The 25,559-nt window shown below is 39.9% G+C and overlaps 1 protein-coding gene across 7 annotated transcripts in view; it reads left to right on the top strand.

The window, feature by feature from the left end:
* The window catches only part of ptprfa (protein tyrosine phosphatase receptor type Fa), a 509,773-nt gene that overhangs the window by 153,034 nt on the left and 331,180 nt on the right, over window positions 1–25,559 (top strand). For all 7 annotated transcript variants that reach the window (XM_041207577.1, XM_041207574.1, XM_041207576.1 and 4 more), the window contains one exon: window positions 8,743–8,894. In XM_041207577.1, the coding sequence (XP_041063511.1) occupies window positions 8,819–8,894 (76 nt within the window). In that variant the 5' untranslated portion in view covers window positions 8,743–8,818. The remainder of the gene's footprint in view (window positions 1–8,742; window positions 8,895–25,559) is intronic.

Here is a 25,559-nt window from a genome sequence, read left to right as displayed (position 1 = left end):
CCTTGAATAGTATGCTTGGTGCTGTGAACAGAGGCCTGAGGGTGGAAGGCTTCCAAAAAGGAGTTCACAATTAAGGACACCATCTACGCATCTGTTAATGTCTGGTGCCTTGTTGGTAAAGACACTTTGACCAACCGTTAGCACAACATTTGGCTAGCAACAATCTTCATTGAAGACTATAATATTGACAAAGACTTTGAAGGTTTTCATGTGAACAAGGAAAAAAAATCTGGTAAATCAGCTCCTTGAGTATGCAAGAAGTATAACAGTGGAATATGTGAATACATTGGAGGCCAAGGATATCGAGGAAGTGTTTACCATTGATAACAATGCTCCTATCGTGTATTCTTTGACTGACGGGGAGATTGCAGAAATGGTGCTGCATCAACTTGATAAAAACAGTGATGATGAGGATGACAGTGAATCTGATAAAGTGCCCATAGATGATATTATTAAGATGTGTGACGGGCTGATGGATGCACTCGAATAAAGTACATTTATAAATGAGCAAGAAATACTGCCAATCCATAAAATAAAAGACAAACTTATAAAACAAAAGCCAATGTTGATGAGGCGGGTGAAACTGGAAGAACTATTCAAGAATGCCTCCAAGCAGAGTACCTAGACACTCTGAACCCTCACCTCCAAACAGAATCGCAGATGGCGCCAAGGGTAGAAACTTTTTATGATTCACTGATGCATCTTATTTTTCTAGCCATTTTGTTTACTTTAGACGACAGCTGGCCTAGACTTAGTCTATTGTAGCGTAAGTAGGTCTAGTCCTATATGCAGTATCCGGAAAGCAAAATTATCTGAAATATGATTGGCTCTGAGGATTTTGGATAACAGACACTTGACCTGTAGTGCACACTAACTACTATGTACTGGTAGTGGAGGGAATGAATGTTTAAAGATGGTGCATAGGGTACCAACCAAGTGGGCACCCTATGCACCATCCTAGATGGTGTTGAGCTGCTTAAGTGGTGTTGGAGCTGCACTCATCCAGACAAGTGGAGAGCATTCCATTCCTGACACATGCCTTGTAGATAAATGCAGGGTATCTATAATAAGTTCCTACCCTTGGCGCCATCTGGACAGGAAGTGTTACTTGCAGCAGAATTCCCAGCCTCTGACGTGCTGTGGTCACAGTATTTATCTGGCTGGCCCAGTTAAACTTCTGGTCAATGGTGACCCTATCTGCTCCCCAGGATGTTGATGCTGGTGGATTCAGCGACCAAAATATTTTTTGCACAGTGCTAATGGAGTCCTTGTTGCTGTTTGTTGCAAAGTAATTGCCAGAATAATTGTGTTTCCACTCCTGGCTGGTAACTTGAGGATCCAAGTTTTAAAAATGGACACAATGCATTTCCACAGGCTGCAAGTCACTTGAACAATTGTGTTGTGGCCGTGTATGAGCATCACAGTCTGTGTGGGCAGTTGTTATATTACAAACCTAGAAATCAGTTGATATAGAATGAAAACGATTAGAACACAAAGTGACTATTTGGTCCATTGTGCCAGTGCCAATGACAGGTTGTGTGTTGTAGGATAAAAATCATCTAGCTTGTAGTGAGATTAGAGACCAGTTAATCTATTTTGGTGGTGCTGGTGAGAGATGAATGTTGGTCAGTTTACTGGACCGACTTTTTTCCTGTTCTGGGACAAGTGATTTGGGATCTTCTATGTTCATCTGAACAGGCAGATGGGTTCTGGCGTCTCATCTGGATGATGACATCTCTCATGATGAAACATTTCCTCATTACTGCAGTGGTGTCAGCCCAGGTTATGTATTCCAAGTGCTAGGTTATGGTTTTAATTCTCAATAGCATGACTCAGTTCTATCACTAAATCAAGCTGACAGTTACATTATAACTTTCTGCTCGAATCTACAGTAAAGTTTCTTCTTGCATCTCTAGGCGCAGGAAGAGAATCATAAGGTAATCGAAGCATGTGCTTATGTCTGTTTCTGTAGCTAGTTTTTCCTGAAATAGGTTGCCAACCTGCCAACAGAGGCTATAGCTTGAGGGGGCACCACTCTTGAATCAAACGTGGCCAACCAGGAGACTCTCCTGCTCTTGCTGTCTTCCACAGCTGTACCGAAAGCATTTACAGGCTGATAATCAACCTGTTTGGCCATTCCATTAATGCATCTTCCATGGCCATCAAGCCTGGAGTGGGACTCTAATGTGGAGCCTCTGGCTCAGAGGCAGGGACGCTACCCACTGCACCTCAAGACCTCAAAGTTTACCAGCAGTTTATTTTAAAGGTATGGATATTCAGTCTCTAATAGTCCCTGTTCATACTATATTGTCTGTCATATTCTGAAGAACAACAAATACCAAAGAACATGTTATAAAGGTAGAGATGGTGCATTGTTGACTTCACAGTGACAGTATATGAGTAGAGGAATATGATTGCATGAGCTCTCTTTGTTGAGTGATTCTTATTACTTCCCTAGCAAGGTAGTAAAAAATGCAGCAAAGGTGCCCCAATTGTCCATGATATAAAACTGCTAGTAGGCCTGCTCGCAAACAGCAGGCAGAGAACAAAACTTCCCATCTGTCACCAGCCATTTAATTTTTAAATGCCTGGGTGTCATTGAATAATTCTCTCATTCATTTATACACCTATAAAATACAGATCTAGGTGGAACTGAGATGGACAGTTGGCCCTTGTTAAAATGTAATTCTGAACTGTTTGTTACAATTACTCATGAAAGCTGGGCATTGTGGATGCATTGATGATAATGTACATTAGAGAAGCAATAGAAACAAATTGTTTTCTTCAGAAATTAGTGAATTGCATTGATGCCCAGTTTCTTATTTGAGCAAAGACTACAGCAGGAGCCTAGGTACAAATAATATTGACCCAAATGAAAAGGCATCAATAATTTGAGACTAGTAAACTTGTCAGCGTCTTCCTATCTTTAATGTCATTTTCAAGGAAGTGCAAGGTTCTCAATACAGGTTCTCAATCCAACCTCTATGTGTGGTTGAGGAGACAAGAGATAGATGGCTACTCACCTTTATGTGCCCTTGCACAGAGCGGCTACATCCAAAGCCATAAGGTGTACTATCAAGCAGGTCATTGGGCTTTTAAAAATGCTGTCTTGGTGTCTGGACTAGTTGGATGGTGCCCTGCAGTACATTCCTGGAAGAGTATTGTGCATTGGAGCGATGTGCTGCGCTCTCCATAACGTGACCTTCCAGAGAGTGGTGGCCTTTGAACCTGGTGAAGTGCTACATGGATGCAGTTCATTAGAGGTGGTGGTGGTGGTGTAGGAAGAGGAAGATGCAGAAGAGAATGGTGCTCATGCAATGCAGTAAAGTGGCTGGGGGCATCTTGGGAGTCAAAACACTCATTAGGGTGCCTGGGGTACATCTAATCCAGGCATATTTCACCTGAGCGCTATTCACCCAGCAAGACTGCATGCTCTGGGATCCCCTTATGCTCTGACTGTGAGAACACACCAATGCAACACACAATTTTGAATTGTTTCATCCTTACTGACAATAAATTTTACAGATTTCTCCGTTGGCCTTGATGGCCCATTAAAAGGCTATTGCTTTCCTTAACCACTTCTTTCTTTTGCAGTTTTGCCATAAAAGAATGGAAGCTCACATATATGGAGCATGGCACATCTCTAATGTAGTTAATAATTCATACAAATGCAAATAAAAGCCACTTAAGTAAACTACTCGGAGCAATGAATGGCGCAGTGGTCTAGCTCGCGGTGCTCCTCTTTTGGCCTCTGAGGTGGAGCTAGCCTGCGCGTGTGTCTGTTTGTGGCTAGAATGGTCTTGGCCAATGATGGTGATGGCACCCTGTGAGAGGTGGCACCACCATCCTCATCCATGACTGCATCAGCAATTTGGTAGCACTCTTGATCACCTAGAGGGTCCACCTGCTGGGGCACAACTGGCATCCATTCCATTCATCTTTGTACCATCAAAGCCACTAACTGGCCAGTGCTACAGAATGCATTCTGCATGTATCTGTGCACTGTTCCTGCATCTACTCAGAATGCAGCTGCATATGACGCTCATATGAGGTTAGCAACTCTCTCAATGGAGGAGCTCGTGTTCAAAGCCCTGAGCCATGTTGGTGCAGATGAGCTGAAAGAATTCCTCCATTCTCAGCATATGACTGCCCACTGTCTCTGGAAAATCTGACATATGGGTACACATCTCATGCTGCTAATCAAAGCAGAGACACCCTGTTTCTGACTCAAGGTTATGCATCTGCACCTAGCTGAGCAGGGTTCTGTCTGCCCTTCGTCCTCCGAGCTGGACTGCCCACAGCTGCCCCTGCCTTTCTCTACTCCTTACTTGTGATGTGCTCTTCACCTAGTGCCACCCTTTCTAATCGCATTTGAGGACCCACCAACGTGGGCATATCTGTGCTTGTTGAGTGTGCGCTTGAATGCTGTGATGGCGCTGGCTCTGGCTTCCATCTACTGTGAGGACACCGGTGATGTCACTGCTGCACTAACATGCTCCCCCTCCACTCTGTGGGAAACTCAAGAATGAGATCATGAAAACTCGTCTGTGAGAGCTGATGCCTCTGCTGAGCTGAGGCTTCTCAATGCAGCTGAGGCATGTCACATGAGGAAGTGTACATCCGTCTCCATCTTTAGATCACTATCTTCATCCTCTCTGTGAAATATTCCCATTTATTCATCACTCGCTTTCTCACGTGACACCACCTTTGCAATGTCATAGGCCACTTCCTCCATTATAATGAGGATGGCGAATTGGTGCACTTCTCCACCTTTGCAAGCTCTCTCCCTAGCATAGTGTCCATTCTGGTTCTTGAATGCAATATGCTGAATGCATGGAAAACATGTCCTTGAATTTCTATGCACAATACTCTCAAAATAATCCAATGGTATAATTATCCTTTTTAAAAATAAACACATCCATTGGAACATTGGTCTGGTTTGTCTTCAGATATGATTGCAGCTTATGAGTGCTTGACCTCCTTTATATGGCTCACGGACTTGATCAAGTGGATGCATTGATGCTTTGTGGCAGTATCCACATGTGTCTTTGTGCATAAAGGATATCTAAGTGAGCATCTTCAATGTTTAATGCAGCATTTTATTGCCCCTATCTAATCGTTTAATTAAGTCAATAATGTCATCCTACCAGTTCTGTCACTATTTACACATTGTCCCTCTATGCGGTACCCTAATATTGGAATGCAGTGCTTCATCTGGTTGGTTAGCTGAGACCTCAAACTCGATCATTGAGATAGAAGACCTTGAATGCATGTCTGTGTTTGGAGCCCACTGGAATAAATTTAGAAAGTACTTTTGTTCCAGTTGAATGCTGAATAATCTATTAAAATAATTTAGTTTGGTAGTAACTTAATCGCATTATTAAATGTTGAATAATGAGAGGATATGATTGCATTCTCTTGTCCACAAGGACTGTTGTGTAACATTGGATAATACTTTGCAGGGGCATAATTTGCAGAGATTTCTTGCAGTTCATTTTCTTTACTTTATTTTGGGAGAGGACCTAATTGAAAGCGTTGACTTAAGAAATTTTCATAGGAGTAGGCCCTTTGATCCTGCTCCGCCATTTGATAAGATCATGGCTGATCTGATTGTGGTCTCAACTCCACTTACCTGTCTGCCCCCCCATAACACTGACTCCCTTGCCTATCAAAAATCTATCTAACTCAGCCTTGAATAAATTCAATGACCCAGCCTCAACTATTTTCTGGGAAAGACATGATGACCCTCAGAGAATTTCTCCCATCTCCATCTTAGAAGGGAGACCTCTTATTTTTAAATTGTCCTCTCTAATTCTAGTCTCTTCCACAAGAGAAAACACCCTTCTGGTATCCATTTTTATTTTTTATTTTTATTCTTGTAGGCAAAAGGTGTTTAGTGACAAATATTGAATATCTGGCTCTTTATCTTGTGGAGTAGTTGGCGTTTACTCCCGATGCCAAAGCTCAGCAAGTTTTGTTCCTGGCTGGTAGTCATGTTGAGGGTTCCCATGACTTTTTAAATGAAAATCCATATTCTGTTCGTGGAGCTATAAAATCATTAACAACATTGTAAATATGTTGGTTAACCTCCTTCAAGTCGATATTGCTGTTTTATCCAACTTGGCACATTAGTGAAGCATTCACTTTTGAATAAACCTGCAGTTTGATAAACACATTCGATATTTACTTTTGGTAAAATTTTATGCATAGCTTTAAAGGAATAAAAAATACAGATGCTGGTCTTGCATGCTAAAACAATGCATGAATAGATCTGCTCATCTTTGCTTGTTTTGGCAGTGTTTTCTATGCAAGGTTTTAAAAAAAACTTGAGGGACGGAGATGCTGATCTTGCACCTGATAATAATACAATGCATGTTCAAATGCATTACGGAAATGAGTACAGTTAACTAACTGAATCAAGGATGTTAGGCCATTCATGAAAAAACCTCCTAATTGGTAAAAAGATTTCTTCCAGTCCTGCTTGTAGCACTGCTTGTGGGTTTCAATTTTGTCTATCATTCGCGTGTCACTTTTCTTATGGACTTCACTGAAAGGTTCCCAAGTTTTTGTCTTTTACAGCTATAAAGCTTGCAAGTTTCCAGAAGCACATGAATGAATAAATGTGTTCTGCAGAACTCTGTATAACCTGTATTTCTATAATTATCAGCACAGCTTTGGCTTTGTTCTTTAGAAGGTCTTTGTTCAGACCTTTTAAAAAAAATAGTAAATTGATCAAGAATGTAGTGCTTATGCAAGGAGCTGTTTCATCATATCTGCTCCATATTTTAAGTGAAAGCAGGTAATTGATATAACCATTTCTTCACAAGTTACAGCACTTGGCCACGTGATCTTCCTTTGCCTTGTCTGAATTTCTTAGTGCAACAAGGTCTTTTTGAAGGTGCAGAGCCAAAAATAATGTTTGAAAATGGGTCCTTTTTCCAAAAAGGTGTACCTGTTCCATGTCATTCCCCACATTAGCTTCTGGCTCAACTATGCCTCAATATTAAAATTCCCATTTTTTTTTCCAAACCCCTCCATGGTCTCACATCTCCCTATCTCTTTGACCCCATCCAGCCCTACAACTCTCTGGGATTTTTGCACTCCTTTAATCCTGACCTCTTGCGCATCCCTGGTTTTAATTGCTGCACTACAGACGATGAGGCTGTTGAGGTCCTGAGCTTTAGAATTCCCCCCCTAAACCTCCTTGCATCTCCAGCTCTCTTTACTCTTTTAAAAATGCACCTAATAGCCCTTCGCTCAGTGTCAAATTTTATTTAATACTCCTGTGAAGCATTTTGGGATGTTTTACCACATTAAAGGTGTTTTATAAATGCAATTTATTTAAACCCATCAACAGCCCAGAGCAATGACGTTATTTAGTTTGGAAATGTTTTGTTGGCAGACTTAATTTCATCTGTTTGAAAACAGTAAGAAAATTTATTTCCTGCAGAATAGGGAACCACTTGGCCTCTGAGTGCCATGATAATAGAAATGCTGCCTATAATGAGCATTTGGAAGTTGAATGCTCTTATATGGTTAACCTAAAAATATTAAAACTAAGAATGAATATTTCAGCAGAGCAAGCTCCAACAACACTCAAGAAACTCAACACCATCTGGGACAAAGTAGCCTGTTTGAGTGGCACCCCATCTATCATATTAAGCTTTCACTCTTGCTACCACTGGCACATACGGCTGCAACATGTACCATTTACAAGGAGTGCAGCAACTTGCCAAGTCTTGCACCACAGCACCTCCCAAAGAAATGGCTCCTACCACTTAGAAGGACTAGGGCAACAGGCATATGGGGACATCATCCCCTCCAAGTTCTGCTTCATCCTGATTGGTAAATATATCACTTTTCCTTCAGGTCATATACTGGAACTCCCTCCCTTCATGACATGGAATTCAGAAAGCATTCAGGCAACTTGAGGACAATTAGAGATAGGCAATAAATGCTGGCATTGTCAGAAACATCCAAACCCCATAAATAAATTTGTTGAAAGAGTTGGGATTTATAAAAAGCCCTGAATATTCAAAGAAAGAAAATTGGAAGTGTATTGAAATTGTTGTTTCCGTAGAATTTTTACTACCATCAGAGTGCAGCTGAAGCGTTCAAGCATAAGAAATAAGTGATTTATAAGGAGAAGCAAGTGAGGGGTTGGGGAAAAAGTGGAATATATCTACAAGTTTATAAAAGGCCAATTTCAAAGTTAGGACTGAGATTAATGACCTGAGATGCTAACTAATGACTGATTTATTTTTGCTTAAATAACAAATAATTCAAGAAAGCCTTTCATTTTGGCTTTTATTTTGTGCACCATGGAACTGTATAATATCCAGTACATATCAGATATCAGGACTAAAAATTGGAAATGAAATTGACTTTGGATGAAACTGTATCTACTGATGTGTAGACAAGTTATTGAGTATTTGCATAACCATAATTATGTTCATTTCAGATTTGCTGTAATTTTTGAATTCTGAATTGAGGTTCATATTGAATTAATTCAAACTGTCAGCGTTTTATCAACTTAAGTCTAGTTTCCGTGTTGATTTGAAGTTCAGTTCAAAATACCTTAAATTAGTATTTTGTAACTGCTGCCACAATGCAGGGAGATTATGAAGTTCGAAACATTTTGGCTTTGGCCTGTCAGTTACTACAACTTAAAGAGAATTGCTATTGGCTGCTTGATAATCAGACCAGAAGCAACTCATAAATCTATAACATTTTTATATGCAGGTATGAGTATTTGAGGATCAACAACTGGAAGGATTGTATCTGGACTTGAGCTAAAGGACTACCGCCACCCTGGAATATGGTACCTCAGTGTTGGACAGTGCTACCCATCATGGTGATCCTGAGCTATCTGGCAAAATACATCCAAGCAGATAGTGAGTAAAATTGTTAAAGTCCTGTCATTTTTTTTCTCTTTAAACTGCCTTGATATGTGTGAATTTGTTTGAATGTAGGGCATTGATAAATATAGAACTAACAAACTTGGAAGGAGTAAAGAATTGTGTATGGTAACTGCAAACTTGTATGGTGGACTTCTCAGATTCAAGGGGTACAAAATGAACAACGCTTTAGAATAACAGAGCATAAGCAAAGTAGGAAATTATTCTTCCTTTCCATAAATTTATGTGAAACCATTCACAACCATCAGTTTGGAAAACTAAATAACGACAAACTCAGAAGTAATGAGAAGGGCTTGTACTGAACTTACAGTATTTGTAACCGTGGTTCAAATATTACTACATTTTTTTTAAAAAGGTGCTCAAAATTTGCTCTGAAAGATCTTGAAAAGATCCAGTTTGCTTTGATTGTAATTTAGACTTTCACTAGTCTCTGTTTTTGAGGTTTGAAAATTTAGTCGCTGAATGATAACGGAAAAATAAATGAGCCTTTCACTCAGGGTGGGAACAGGGAACAGCAGGAAAAAGTTGAGGGAGGTTAACTATTTTAAATTAATGATTGAATTGCAGCTTTTAGTAATGACCCTGGTTGGGCAACCCCTGTACAAGCATTGGTTTGATTTTGAGTTCTGGTTGTGAAGAGGTGGGTAACATGTCATTAAAAAATGATTGGCTGAGTCTGAGTAATATATAAATGTGAAGTAGAAAATTCTTAGTAGATACACTCATGTTCAGTGCATGTGCTTTTTAATACTGTTCAGATCAGGTGGAGATATCTCAAGGTTTTTAATATAGTCGATTGATATATTATCTAGGTTGAGCTGTTAATCTTAAGTGAAAAGGTCAGTCACTCTAATGTTTATATCTTAGAAATGCTTTATTTTATTATGTTGTACATTTCATTGAAATTTGGTTTCCTTTTTCATTTAGGAATGCATGATAATTAAATCTGGGTGTGTAACCCATGGGGAATGGAGGTGGTGATGGGGTAAATCAATAAGAAGGAATGGTTTTTTCCTGGTACTGAGCTGTAGTGATCATAGCTTGTCTGCTTTGGCTGTCTTTTGGTTGGAATAAAGAGCCCAGCATGTATCCAGTTCTTGAGCTGCACTACACTTGGTGTTAGATTCACTTTCAGTTAAGTTCTTGGGAATACAACATGATCTATTAATTTATTTATGAAGGAGCCAGAAGTGACTCTGAGTGTTTATAGCTTCATACTAGTGAAACCACACTGTTCATGCCAGAGGGTAGTCTCAGCAGCTAGAGCAGGAGAAAAGATAGAGGCTAGCACCTTCTATTTTTCATCCTTCTATTGGCCGTAGCACAAATAAAACCAATTTAGAAGACTTAATGTGGCTCCTTTCTCTACGTTAATGTAAATTTTGCAACCTCATGAATGTTGAGAAAAGCACATAATGAATGACAGCCATAAGTGGACTGGAGATCATGACACTGGAAATCCTGAAAACAACTTTTGATTATAGTGGATCCTGGTAGTATTCATGTTTCTGGTGGCTGCAAACTTTGACTTAGCCAGGTTGATCATGGAGAAAAAATGAAATTAATATCACTTTGGAGCACACCTTCCATTGCTAGATATCTATAACACTTTCACCAGAACTGGAGAATGCGCAAGGATATTAATTAGTGGGCTTGATTTTCACATGGAGTGTTTTCATCTTAATGGTAATAAAATGGAATGCAGTTCCTGTGAAATAAACATGCCCTGGGATAATGTTGCTGTGTGAAAATCTGTTTGAATATTTCCAGTTTCAACATTAGGAACTTAACTGCCAAGCTCGACTGTTCCTAGTTATGCTTGGATTTATTGCATCATCTACTAATTAAAAGAAAAACTAATGTTTAAGTACCAGTAAGCCCTGATCCCAAACACCCCCAAATTCTAAATATTGATGCTTTCAGGTAGATTATATATTTTTTGAAAAAGCCATCCAGCTGAACCATTTGGGAATTCAATTCCAGATTTATACTGCAATTTTAGCATCACTGTGAAAGTTTAGATAATTTGAAGGGATATGACCAAGGCAGATAGGATATGAAATTCAACTGCTCCCACGTTATTTTGTAAGTATTGATTGGCCCATTGTTAGCCTTATTCTGTAAAGTTTAAAAAGAATGACTGGCATGAAGAATTTTAAAGAAAGGAAAGCTTTTCCGACCATAAAAACACAATTGAATTTTGAAGTCCATGAAGTTGTTGAGGATAAAACTCACCAATTTATATTTTATTTCCAATTCCACTTATTAAAGGATATGTTTACAAAATTGAGATGCATTGGCTTAATCTGTGATTCAGATGTTTTCTTTTAAATGCGTATATGGCCCAATAACTATTGACTTAGAATCATGGAAGCCAGTGGTTTTGAACTGCTTCTTTTGGTTCCAGAAAAAATGACAACTGCCCTGGAAAAGCTTGAAGAGAAGCTGACCTGGAATGTGAAGATCTTATAGCACTACAATGTCATAAAGCAATCAACTATTAATCTCCATATCGTAGAAAAAAGGCTTTTTAAAAATGGCTTAACTTCGTATCTTGACAACTGATAGGAGAATAGGGGCTTCCCGCATTGATTTATAACATTAGGCTAACTTACAGTAAAAGGCAATTGTATTGCTTAATTATTCATGACAGCTGTATTATCCAGGAAATTAAGACATTAAGAGCAACCAAAACGGTTAACAAGGGAGCCAATAAACAGATGATATAGAACACCTGAAAGTGCTCTGCTAAAACAGACTGAACGTTTTACATACATTTTCTTAAGCTGTAAAATATTTATGTAAAGTTACAACTGTAACAATGCAGTACAAGCATGGAATATCATTCACATACTGTTATTAGATCAGAATATTCTATCAGTTGAAGTCAAACTTGGGATTATAACTGGCTTGAATTTCACAGTTGCCTTCTTGTGAGTAGGCACTTAGCATTGATGGACTGTTCTATCATAAGCAGTCTGTACACATGAATATATTTTCTAATAGAGGGAACAAAATAGAAGTTGGAACAAGAACTTTAGCAGTATTTTTTAACCCTAAATTTTCTCTTTTATTTTTGCCTGTGCGTGTGAGAGAGAAAAAGCCACAGTTTAGTGGAGTTGAAAAAAGGGCAAATTTCAGGAGCTGGAAAGGAGGCTAAAGGACTGAGCAACAGCGATAGTAATATGAGCCAAGGCGTTTCACCTGAAAATGACCAGACTTAATTTGATACTGAGTCACAAAAGATAAAGAAAGGTAACCAAGAGCTTGCTCAAAATGATGGAGTGTCTTTAAGGAAGAGAGGTGACAAGCATGGAAGTTAAGGAAGGGAGTTCCAGAGCTTTGGGCTTAGACAGCCTAAGGCACAGCTATCAATAGAGGAGTTCAGGAAATTGGGGATACACAATTTAGGAGGATTTAGATTAGGAGGAAGGCAGAGAGTTGTAGGACTGGAGAAGGTCAGGTAAATCGGGAAAGGGCAAGGACATGGGAAAGATTTGAACACTGAGAATTTTAAATTTCAGGATCTCAATGATAATTTCTGAATTTCTCTCTGCACCATGTGCGAGTGCGTATAGCTGCAGCACAGTAGAACAGGTTAATGCATGGCTGAGGAAATAGAATAGCGCAGGGGGGAGGGTCTCAGATTCCTGGGGCATTAAGACCAGTGGGGCTGGATGGATCTGTATAATGTGGATAGGTTTCACTTGAACAGATCATAGGGAGCTTTAACTAAAGCTGAGAGGGCAGGGAAGTAAGATGAAGAATTAGAGAGAAGAACAAGGTGCCTAGAGGATTGGTAGAGACAATCAACATTAGAATATAGAGAAGTCCAGAAAGTAGCATGGGAGAAATGCAAATCAGAGAGGCGGGATAGGAATACATGTACATAAATGCATGGAGCATGTTGAAATAAAGTTGGTGAAGTGCTTGACTGACTCATGGGGTTATAATGTTGTGGCAATTACAGACACTTGGCACAAACGAGAATAGGAGTGGGGACTTAATGATCTTAATTACATCATATAGGGAAGAAGAAAGGTGCTATGGGTGGCAGAACTGATCAAAGATACTGTTACATCTCTGGTAAGAAATTTGTGTGAAGATTCAGAATGATGGCTAGAGCTGAGGTATAGGATACACTGCTGAGTGTATATTATAGGCCACCAACTAGTAGAAAGAAAATAGACCAAATTTCAAAATGATGTGAAAAGCAATGGTGTAGTGGTAAATTATCAATTATCTGATGTGACATTTCGGTGGGGCGGGGAGGAGCTGTTTAATGGGCAAGGATGGGGTGGAATTCCTGAAATGTACAGGAAAACTTTCTTGAACAGTGAGGAAGGAAGCAGAGCTGGAACTAGTTTTGTGGAATGATATGGGGCATGGAACATGTTTCAGTGGAACAGCATTTGAAAATGATCAGCTTATCATTCGATTTAGAGAAGTTATTGTTAGGGACAAGGAAAATCAAAGGTGAAAATAATTTCATTGACTTAAAAAGAGATTTGGCCTAGGTGGATTGGAAACAAAGATTGGCAGGTAAAATAGTAAATAAGCAGTGGGAGGACTTCAAGGAGGAGATGTATTTGGATACAGACTTAACACATTTCTGAGAGGAGGAAAGAAGAACGTTCAAAGCTAGAGCTTCTTGGATGATTAAAGAAATTGAGATGTTTTTTCAAAAAAGGTGGCTTATGGTAATGTGGCTCTTAATAAATAGAGATTCAAGCAGAATACAGAAAGTGAAGAGAACTGGAAAAGGAAATGAGAGAAAAAGTTATCTGTAATACAAAAGGAAACACTAAAGTTTTATAAATATATAAATATACAAGGAGTAATAAGATAGTCAAAGGGTTGGGGATGCAAAGGAAATTATATTGTGGAGGCAGAGAGCATGGCTAAAGTTAAGATGAAAGTGTTACCAATGTCACAGTGAAGGAGGTAGGGAAATGAACAGTAGAAAAATAGATGAATAAGTACTTAAATGTTAGCAATGCTCAAATTAAAAATCAGCTTGTCTGGGTGAAATGCAGTGCTGAGGGATTGCAATATTTTCAGATGAGACATTAAACAAAGGCCCTGTCAGACCATCAGTGGATATAAAAGATCCTATGTATTTTGAAGAAGAGCATGGGTGTCGACCTGGTCTCCTTGCCAGTACCCTGTCAACTAACATCAGTTAATAAAATCAATACATTGTCATCTCACTATCAAGTTGCTATATGTGGAACCCTGCTGTGTGTCAATTGGCTGCCATGTTTCCTACATTGCAATAGTTAGTACACTTCAAAAGTACTTCATTGTGTTATAATCTCTGTAGAGACTACTTTTTAAAAAATAAACAAGATTCAAAATCCCTATTATTTACTAAAACAATAAAGCCACAAGATTCCACAATTTAAAACACAATTTTATTATACAAGAGTCAACAAAGCAAACATTAAGTACTATTTATTCTATACATCCAGAATTAACATGAGATAAACATGAATTAACAGGCAAATTGTGGTTGAATATAAGTTGCTCATTAAATAGCAGATACACCTAAGACAGATCATATGAATTGGCTCAACTGCCCACTCAAATTTTAGTGATCACACTCTGTCACCAAGTCCTTCAAAACTTTGTTTTCCTCATGAAGAATTTCAGCTCCTCTCCTTCCAGAAGCTAGTCTGATCCCCAGCTGACAATAGCACACAATCAACCCGAATTCCACAGGCACGGTCTTCAGCACAACATGTCTGTAGAACCTGCTCAATCCAGTATAGATACGGTAGACACATCGATGTTAGCTTCCAGTAATAGAAACAGCTGCAGCAACTTGTTCTAAGCTGCTTCTTCTGATTCTGGACTCTACCTCCTTCAGTCTTCTTCAGCTTGCTTGTATTGCACCAGTGGATGCCAACTGATCTGTGTCCTTGTATATCTTTCAACCAGAATCAGTTTGCTCAGAAGTTTGTTTTTCTTAGAAACTGAGAGGGACAGTTTGCTTCCTATGTTTATCTGTTCCCTTTTCAGTTCAATGTGTCTTTTAGTTAGGGTCTGCTTCAAAAAATACAAGTTAAATCTAAAAGCACAGATTCCCTCACAGTTAGTGTTTTGAGATGTCCTGAGGTTGTGAAAGGTATTAGGTAAATGCAAATTATTTTCTTATGGTTGGTTAGCTATATTTAATTTTGGCTGGGGTGGGAGGTGGAATGAGGGTTAGATTCAGTCAGTGTAACATAAGATTTTGATGATTCTTTCTGCTTGTGTTTTCAGATAACTGAACAGTCTAGTATTATATTGAGTGCTATCTAGGGTTGTTATCTAGACACAACAATAGAACTAAATTGGGGGAGGGAGAAATGAGCTGTCATTCTAGAAACTGGGTACAACCAAGTGAGGTTGGTGAAAGGCAGCAGTTGGTAATGATTCTAAAATCCCACTTACACTTCCTCTAGGCATAAAAGTAAAATACAGCTGATGCTTGAAATCTGAAATAAAAGCAGAAAACACTAGAAATGCTCAGCAGGCCTGGCAGTATCTATGGAGAGAGAAACTGAGTTAACATCTAAGGTCTGTGATCTTTCATCAGAATTGGACAAATTTAGAAATGTAATAGGTTTTATGTAAGAGAGGAAGGGTGGGAAAAAGAACAAAAGGGAAGGTTTGTATTAGGGTGGAGGGCTGGAGAGATTGAATTACTAAAGTGTTTCATGGTGCAAGACCAAAGGGAGCGGTAATGGAACAAGTAAAGAAACAGAAGACCCGTCTAGAGGTGGTTTGGATGGCAGGATCCCGAAAGCTGCTATCTGAAAGCAAAGAAAAGAAAATAAGAGAAAAACGAGAGAACAAAACAAACCAGGCAAAGAAAAGCAAAGCAAAAGACAAAGGTTACGATCTAAAATTGTTGAATTCATAGCGTTGAGTTCAGAAGGCTGTAAAGTGCCCAGTTGAAAGATGAGGTGCCGTTCTTTGAGCTAGAGTTGATTGGAATACTGTATCAGACTAAGGGCAGAGTGGGAGCAAGGTGGGCGATTAAAATGACAGGTGACTGGAAAGCCAGGATCAGATCTATGGATTAAACAGAGGTGTTCAGCAAAGTGGTCACCTAGTCTGCATTTGGTCTCACCAATGTAGAGGAGACCACATCATGAGCAGTGAATACGGTATACCAAGCTGAAAGAATTACAAGTAAATTACTGTTTCACCTGGAAGGAGTGCTTGGGGCCTTGGACAATGAAAAAGGAAGTAAAAGAGCATTTGTTGCAGCTCCTGAGCTTATTCGTTCATGGGATGTGGGCATCACTGGCTCGGCCAGCATTTATTGGCGGTGACTGTAAATCAGAATATTTCAGAGGGAGCGGTCATTTTGTAATGCTGAAAGGGGAGGCAGGGGAAAGATGAGTTTGGTGGTGGCATCATACTAGAGGTGGCAGTAATGGCGGCAGATGATCCATTGAATACGGCGACTGGGGTGGGAGGACAAGGCGAATCCTATTGTGGTTCATAGGAGGGAGGGTAAAGGGTGAGAGCAGAAATGTGAGAAAAAGAACAGACACAGTCAAGGGCCCCATCAGCCAAAGTGTAGGATGGAGGGATCTCAGTTGAGGAAAAAGGAGAAACGCCAGTATGGAAAGTTGCATCGTCTGAGCAGATGCGAAGGAGACAAAAAAGCTGAGAGAAGGGAATAGAATCCTAGTCGAAGTAGTTTTAGGAGGCCTATAGTAAATATTAACTGAAAGCCTTTCCCCAGAAATGGAGACAGACAAATAGAGGAAGGGAAAGGAAGAGTTGGGCATGGACCATATGAAGGCAGAATTGGGTGGAAATTGGAAGCAAGGTTGATGAAATTTTCTAGTTCAAGGCAAGAACAGGAAACAGCACAGATAGTCATCAATGTACCAGGAAAAGAGGTGTTGGTGGGGGAGGGGGGGGTGCCTAACTAGGACCAGAATGAAGAATGTTCCTCATATCCCAAAAGACAGGCATATCAGGGACCCATGCAACACCTTTTATTTGGAAAAAGTGAGTAGAGTTGAAATTGTTCAGCGTGAGAACATAAAGATGAGTGGCAGGTCAGATGATTGGCCAGAATGTAAAGAATGGCAGAGAATGACTAAGAGTGTGAGAGGAAGCTAGCCAGAAATGTAAAAATGAGTAACGAGTTTCTACAGGTATTTAAAAAGGAAAATACCTGTGTGAGTGTTGTCACTCTCTAGAGGAACAATGGAGAGTTAATAGTAGATAATAAGGAAATGGCAGATTAAATGAACATATACTTTGCTTCTGTCTTCGCTATAGAGGATATAAAAAAACGTTCCAGTAATAACTAAATCAGAAGATGGAAGGGAGAGGGAACCTTGGTGAAATTACAATCATTAGGGAAGCAGTACAGAGCTAACTGATGGCAATGCGGGCTGTCAAGTCTCTGGGTCCTGATGGACCTCATCCTGGGGTCTTAAAACAGGTGGCTAATGTGGTAGTGGATACGTTGGTGATAATTTTCCAAAATTTCCTAGACTCTGGAAAGGTTCCATTGGACTGGAAAGTAGCAAATATAACCCTTCTATTCAAGAAGGGAGGGAGGCATAAAACAGGAAACTATAGGCCAGTTAGCTTGATGTCTGTCATGGGGAAAGTGTTAGAATCAATCATTAAGGAGGTTATAACTGGACACTTAGAAAAACTCAAGATAATTGGGAAAATTCAACATGGTTTTGTGAAAGGGAAATCACGTTTAACCAATTTATTGGAGCTCTTTGATGGGGCAACATGTACTGTGGATAAAGGGGAGCCTATAGACGTTCTGTACTTGGATTTCCAGAAGACATTTGATAAGGTATCAAAGGCTGTTGTGGAAAATAAAAGCTCATGGTGTAAGGGGTAACATTTAGCATGGATAGAAGCTTGGCTGGCTGGCAGAAAACAGAGAATATGCATAAATGTGTCTTTTTCTGATTGGTGGGATGCGACGAGTGGAGTCCCACAGAGGCCTGTTCTGTGATCTCAACTTTTTTACAATTTTATCAATGACTTAGATGAGGCAAGTGAAGGCATGGTAGCTAAATATGCAGATGGTGCAAATATAGGTAAGAAAATATGTTGTGAAAAAGAAGTTGAGACCGATAAAGGTAGGTTAGTGAGTGGGCAAAAATATGGAGTATAATGTGGGAAAATGTGAAGTTGTTCACTTTGGCAGGAAGAATAAAAAGGCAGATTATTACTTAAACAGAGAACGACTGCAGAATTCCGAGGTGCAAAGGGGTGTGGGTGTTTTAGTGCATGAGTCACACAAAGTTAGTATGTAGGTTTAGCAAGTAATCAAGAAAGCTAATGGAATGCTATGCTTATTACAAAAGGAATTGAACATAAAAGTAAGGATGTCATGCATCAGTTATACAGGGCATTGCTGAGACCATATCTCGAATATTGTGTAGTTTTGGTCTCCTTATTTAAGGAAGGATGTAAATGCATTAGAGGCGGTTCAGAGGAGGTTTATTAGATTGATACCTGCAATGTGCGCGTTGTCTTATGAGGAAAGGATAGACAGACTGGGTTTGTTTCCACTGGAGTTTAGAGGAATGAGGGTAACTTGACTGAGGCGTATAAGATCTTGAATGGTATTGACAAGGTGGATGTGGAAAGGGTGTTTCCTTTTGTTGGTGAGTCCAGAACCAGTGGCACTGTTATAAAATTAGGGGCTGTCCTTTTAGGACAGATGAGTAGAAATTTTTCCTTGAAGGTTGTGCAACTTTGGAACTCTCTACCTCAGAAGGTAGTGGAGGCGGGGGTCATTGAATATTTTTAAGGTGGAGGAAGATAGATTCTTGTTAGGCAAGCGGGTCAAAGATTATCATGGGTTGATGGGAATTCGAAACATAGACAAACCAGCCATGATCTTAATGAATGGCAGAGCAGGCTCGAGAAGCCGAATGGTTTACTTCTGCCCCTATTTCGTATGTTCAACCAGATGGAGGAAGGGTGGTGATTGATAGGAACTGGTTGAACCTCCATTCAAGGAAGAAGTGGAAACCTCTGAGACCATCCTGATGGGAGGATTGAGTTTAGAGGGATTAGATGTTCATTGTGAAAAGGAGACAGCCAGAGCCAGGAAACTGGAAACAAGCTGAAAGAGCCACAAAAGTAGGTAGAAAGAGACTGGCCACCTGTTTGCTCCCTTTGTTTTAATTCCATACAAGTTCAGATATTGATACTCGAACACTGCAATCTGCAGTTTTTTTAATGAATGTAATGCTTGAAATTAAAGTTACAAATAAAAATATAAAAACGATGAATTCTATATTTGTTATGGCAATCTGCCTAACAATGGCTGGATTCAAAACTTGTGTGTGCAGTTTGTCAGTCTGTTCAGATTATTCATTGTCTTTTTAAAATCTTTGTCGATGGACTAGCATTTAAATTAGGCTAACAAAAATATCAGCCCAGCGCTTAAAGTCTTTTCTGTTGTGGACCAGTGGACATATTGATTTCAGATCACTGAATCGGAACTTATGCTGTCAGAGTTCTGTAGCAATTGATTTCATTTATTTACATCAATATATTTCACATTTTATTCTAATTTGCTAAATGGTTGATTCTCAAAGACAGAAAAGAGGGATTTAACATAAATAAATATGGGTTGATTTTTAATACGAGGTTACAAGTTTCCACTGCCCTTGAGTTCTGAATCAACTGATTGGAGTGTAGGACAGTTTATTTAATCACCCTGAGCTTGAGGGACCATTTATCAAAATCCTATTCGATTCTGTTACTTCCTCTTTGTAATCTTGTTTTATTAATTTTTAATTGCATGCTTTATTTCAGATGTTTCTATATCGTCTCTGATGCACTGTGCTGTCCTTTGTAAGGAGGCTGTTCAGTTACCTCTCAAACATCAAATTTGCATTTGCAGTTGAGGAACAGAGTAAATGTTTTTCTGCCATAACTTGATTGAGCAGGCTGAATCTAACCCTGAGAAGCATTAATCCTGGAACAGACCTGTTTCTCAAATCCACAGTGTTAAATAAGGCACAGAATATCTACAACAGTTGCATTTCAGTTTATATATTTTAAGCAATTCTGTCCATTTACAATCAGGGGTTTGTATTATGTTGTTACATAGGATTCAGGGGCTTTAGTCATTGTTTTGGGATTGAGTCCTGCAATTCTATTCCACCAATTTTCCATGCAAGTTGCAAACTACTGGCCTTGTTGGATCAAGAATGATACCGCACTAGAGGCGATGCAGCCCTTTATGCCTGTATTTGCACTTTGAAGGAAATATCCAATTAGTCCCAGCCTCCTGCCCTTTTCCCCATAGCCTTGCTGTTCAAGTATTTATCCAATTCTTTTTAAAAGTTATTATTGAATCTGCTTCCATTACCCTTCTCAGGCAATGATTTCTCCATCAAAACAACTTGTGGTTTCAAAAAAGCCTCCTTATTTTATGCAATACGTGATATGCTTGAACTGTTGTCTGAAAGTATGACACAGGCCCAATTATTTATTTTTAATTTTAAGAATGCTCAATATACTGCAAGAGTAAAGCCAACACAATTAGTGTTCTGAAAAAGAGTCCTATCAACTCAAAAAGTTAACTCGGTTTCTCTTTCCTTGAGCTGCCAGACCTGCTGAGTATTCCCAGCATTTTGTGTTTTATTTCAACGCAGTTAGATCTAAGGAAACCAAGTGCTAAGCATTCATATAAAAATTGGAAATAAATGGTGGCTCATGTTGCCTCCAACTCCATCATAAAAGACCCAGGACTAGCACCATTGGGCCTCTACAAAAACAAAATACTGCAGATGCAAATCTGAAATAAAAACAGAAAACACTGCAAATATTCAGCATGCTAGGCGTAGAGAGAAACAGAGTTGATGTTTAAGGTTGATTACCTTTTCATTGGAACTGAAAAATAGAAATGGAAGAGGTTTTAAGCAAGTATAGAGGCAGGGAAGGGGAGGAAAGAAGATGAGGGAAGGTCTGTGGCAGAGTGGAAGGCAGGAGAAATTAAATGCCAAAAGGAACATAGGAGTAGGCCATAAGACATAGGAGCAGAAATTAGGCCATTCGGCCCATCGCGTCTGCTCCGCCATTCAATTGAGGCTGATAAGTTTCTCAACCCCATTCTCCTGCCTTCTTCCCGTAACCTTTGATCCCCTTACCAATCAAGAACCTATCTATCTCGGTCTTAAATACACTAAATGATCTGGCCTCCACAGCCTTCTGTGGCAATGAATTCCATAGATTCACCACTCTATGGCTTAAGAAGTTTCTCCTCATCTCTGTTCTAAAAGGTCTTCCCTTTACTCTGAGGCTGTGCACTCGGGTCCTAGTCTCTCCTACTAATGGAAACATCTTCCCCACGTCCACTCTATCCAGGCCTTTCAGTATTCTTTAAGTTTCAAATAGATCCCCCCTCATCCTTCTAAACTCCATCGAGTATAGACCCAGAGTCCTCAAACGTTCCTCATATGTTGAGCTTTTTATTCCTGGGATCGTTCTCGTGAACCTCCTCTGGACCCTCTCCAGGGCCAGAACATCCTTCCTGAGGTACGGGGCCCAAAATTGCTCACAATATTCTAAATGTGGTCCGACCAGAGCCTTATAAAGCCTCAGCAGCACATCCCTGCTTTTATATTCTAGTCCTCTTGAAATAAATGCCAACATTGTATTTGCCTCCCTAACTACCGACTCAACCTGCAAGTTAACCTTAAGAGAATCCTGGACTAGGACACCCAAGTCCCTTTGCACTCCAGATTTCTGAATTCTCTCCCCATTTAGAAAATAGTATATGCCTCTATTCTTCCTACCAAAGTGCATGACCTCAAACTTCCCCACGTTGTATTCCATCTGCCACTTCTCTGCCCATTCTCTTAACCTGTCCAAATCCTTCTGCAGGCTTCCCGCCTCCTCAATGCTACCTGTCCCTCCACCTATCTTTGTATCATCTGCAAACTTAACCAGGATGCCGTCAGTTCCTTCATCTAGATCATTAATGTATAAAGTGAAAAGTTGTGGTCTCAACACTGACCCCTGCGGAACTCTACTAGTCACCAGCTGCCATCCTGAGAAGGACCCCCTTATCCCCACTCTCTGCCTCCTGCCAGACAACCAATTTTCTATCCATGATAGTACCATGCCTCTAACACCATGGGCTCTTATCTTACTGAGCAGCCTCCTGTACGGCACCTTGTCAAAGGCCTTCTGGAAGTCCAAGTAGATAACATCCATTGGCTCTCCAAAACAAAAACAGAGTTACCTGGAAAAACTCAGCAGGTCTGGCAGCATCGGCGGAGAAGAACAAAGTTGACGTTTCGAGTCCTCGTGACCCTTCAACCTGTTGACCTGTTGAAGGGTCACGAGGACTCGAAACGTCAACTTTGTTCTTCTCCGCCGATGCTGCCAGACCTGCTGAGTTTTTCCAGTTAATTCTGTTTTTGTTTTGGATTTCCAGCGTCCGCAGTTTTTTGTTTTTGTCCATTGGCTCTCCTTTGTCTAACCTACTCGCTACCTCCTCAAAGAATTCTAACAGATTTGTCAGGCATGACCTCCCCTTGATGAAACCATGCTGACTTTGCTCTATTTTACCTTGCACTTTCAAGTATTCTGAAATCTCATCCTTCATAATGGACTCTAAAATCTTACCAACGACCAAGGTCAGGCTAATTGGCCCGTAATTTCCCGTCTTTTGCCTCACTCCCTTCTTAAACAAGGGGGTTACATTAGCGATTTTTCAGTCCTCTGGAACCCTCCCTGACTCCTGTGATTCCTGAAAGATCACCACTAACACCTCCACTATCTCTTCAGCTATCTCTTTCAGAACTCTGGGGTGTAATCCATCTGGCCCAGGTGATTTATCCACCTTCAGACCTTTCAGTTTTCCTAGCACCTTCTCCTTGGTAATGGCCATCATGCTTACCTCTGCCCCCCTGACTCTCTTGAGCTTTGGGGATGTTACTCGTGTCTTCCACCGTGAAGACTGACGCAAAGTACCTATTCAGTTCCTCCGCCATTTCTTTGTTCCCAACTACTACTTCTCCAGCGTCATTTTCCAGCGGCCCAATGTCCACTTTTGCATCTCTCTTACCCTTTATATATTCAGCCCATTGGGCCTGCTCCACTGTTCAATTAGATCATGGCTAATCATCTGCCTCAATGCCACTTTCCTAGTATCCAGAAATCTGTTGATTTCTGTTTTAAACATGCTCAATGATTGAGCTTCCACAGTCCTTTGGAGTAGAGAATTCCAAAGATTCACCACCCTCTGAGTGAAGAAATTCCTCCTCACTCAGTCTTATATGTCCTGCTCCTTATTCTGAGACTGTGCCCTCTGGGCCTAGACTCACCAGTAGGGAAACAAACATCCTATCTATAGCTACCCTGTCACGCCCTATAAGAATTTTGTAAGTTTCAATGATATTACCCCTCATTCTTCGAAACGCGAAGATACAGGCCCAGTTTCCTCATAAGAATAAGCTGTCTTGCCAGGGATTAGTCTGGTGAACCTCTGCTGCACTCCCTCCGTGACACGTTTATCCCTCTTTAGATAAGGAGGCCAAAGCTGTACATGGTACTCCAGATGTGGTCTATACAATTGCAGCAAGACATCTTTACCCCTATACTCAAATCCAACATATCATTTGCCTTCCTAATTGCTTGCTGCACCTGGCTGTGAGCTTTTAATGACTCATGAACAAGGGCACCCAGGTCCCTTTGGACATCAGCACTTCCTAAACTCTCACCATTTATGAAATACTCTGCATTTCTGTTTTTTTCCACCAGAGTGGATAACTTTACATTTACATTCCATCTGCCATGTTCTTGCCCACTAACTTAGTCTGTCCAAGTCCCCTTGAAGCTTCCTTACAACTTACATTCCCATTTAGTTTTGTGTCATTTTGTGTCAAAAGGAATGATGGTGCATGACTAAAGGAGCCTGAGATCTTTCTGCACCATGTGTGGGGCTCAGTAAAAGTGTTGTAAATCATTTTCAGATGCAGTAATATAACTTTTGTACAGAGACCTGATCTGTTAAAGAGATTAAATAAGCCACTAATGAAGCTTACAAGCCAACTGTCACTCTATATTGGTTTATGCTTGAAAAAAAAAACAGCTTATGATTTTTATACCAAATCTTTTGATTAATTTTTATACCAAATCCTTTGATTTTTTAAGTGTATCTCCCATAGGTTTGAGATGGTGAAGTTGGCATAACTGCATTTTAACCCAAAGATCTGTCTGATACCCTGAGGAAAAGGACTTCCCAGCTAAGAGATTCTGGTCAAAGCCAGAAAAAAAAATTGCCTTTTCAAGTAACTGTTGGATATGTTTTCGCCTCATGGAGATAGTCTTAATGCAAATAAAACTAAACATAAATATCTCTTTTGAAAGAGCTGAGAAGGCCACTTAAACTAAGGAATCTTCTGTGAATATAGCAAGTCCAATGAATGCTGAATGGCTAATGCAAATCATACTTTGTGTTCTGTAAACTGAGTACCTCTTAGAGCCTTATTTTATTTTATGCTTGTTTTATGATTTTGGAAAAAACCCATATTAACTCATTCATTTTCAAGATAACATGCATTGAGGTCACAAGTAAAGTCTTCAGTAGATATAACCAGATTTCTGCAGCTTATTTTCTGCAAGAATGGCTTTAAGCATTTTGTGAAGCCATTAATCCTTTGGCACATTCAACAACAGCCATGATCCCTCTTGTAGATTGAGTGGGGAGTAGGAAAAACCTACTTGCAGACAGATAATCCATTGGGGCCACTTGGGAGCTTCCCCTTTAATTTGAAGCCCAACAGTTATGTGGGGAGAAAGACATTGCCAAACTCTCCAAATTCTAAATTTGTAGATGTTCAGTGTTTACGCTGATCCAAATCTTCTGTTTGATCCAAGAATATTGATGTAGAATGCTTCTGTCAGATCTTGTAGAGCTTACATCTGATAACTCTCTGGCATTTTTATTTCCACATCCCTTTTTTGAGTGCAGTCATGAATATCTGGAATGGTGCATGGGTGATCAGGATCTGTCCAAAAAATAGGTCCAGCTTCCTGAATTCACTGAGAATCAATGGAACCTTTCCACATTGAATATGTTGGTGGAAATTCTACTGTTTCATGGCATTGGAAATATAATGCAAAGGACATTCATCCTGAGGTCCCCAACTGTACTTAACATATGGAGCACTCAATTGATAAATCTACCATCAAGTGTAACCAGTTTCAGATGGCATACAATCAAGACTCTTGGACTAAGTATATGGATTAGAGTACCATTCTATTGCAGATAGAGTGAATGACTCTTTTCAGAATCATCCATTGTGTCTTATCAAAGATCAGGTGCTATGGATGGTGATTCATGATGAAAAATATTTTCACCTTCATAGAAGTTGTCAGATTAATTAAGACGTATATATTTAATGAGAAGGGTGTCTTTTGCAGACTCTGCACGCTTTGTTTGAAGCTTTTAAGAAGAGCCTGAGGACTTGCAAACAATTTCACATTAGCTATGAAAAGCAGAAGGCTTGTTGAAAATATTTATTGGTCCAAATGACAGGTTTGATGAAGCCAGGTGCATATTATGGTCCTTTAGTCGTACTAGTGCTTCCAACTTCCACGGCCAAGAAACTCCCACTGTGGCTCATG

This window comes from Carcharodon carcharias, chromosome 16, assembly GCF_017639515.1.
Source record: "Carcharodon carcharias isolate sCarCar2 chromosome 16, sCarCar2.pri, whole genome shotgun sequence".
NCBI lineage: Eukaryota > Metazoa > Chordata > Chondrichthyes > Lamniformes > Lamnidae > Carcharodon > Carcharodon carcharias.
The sequence above is the reverse complement of the archived record's forward strand: the minus strand, read 5'-3'. Positions and strand labels throughout refer to the sequence as shown.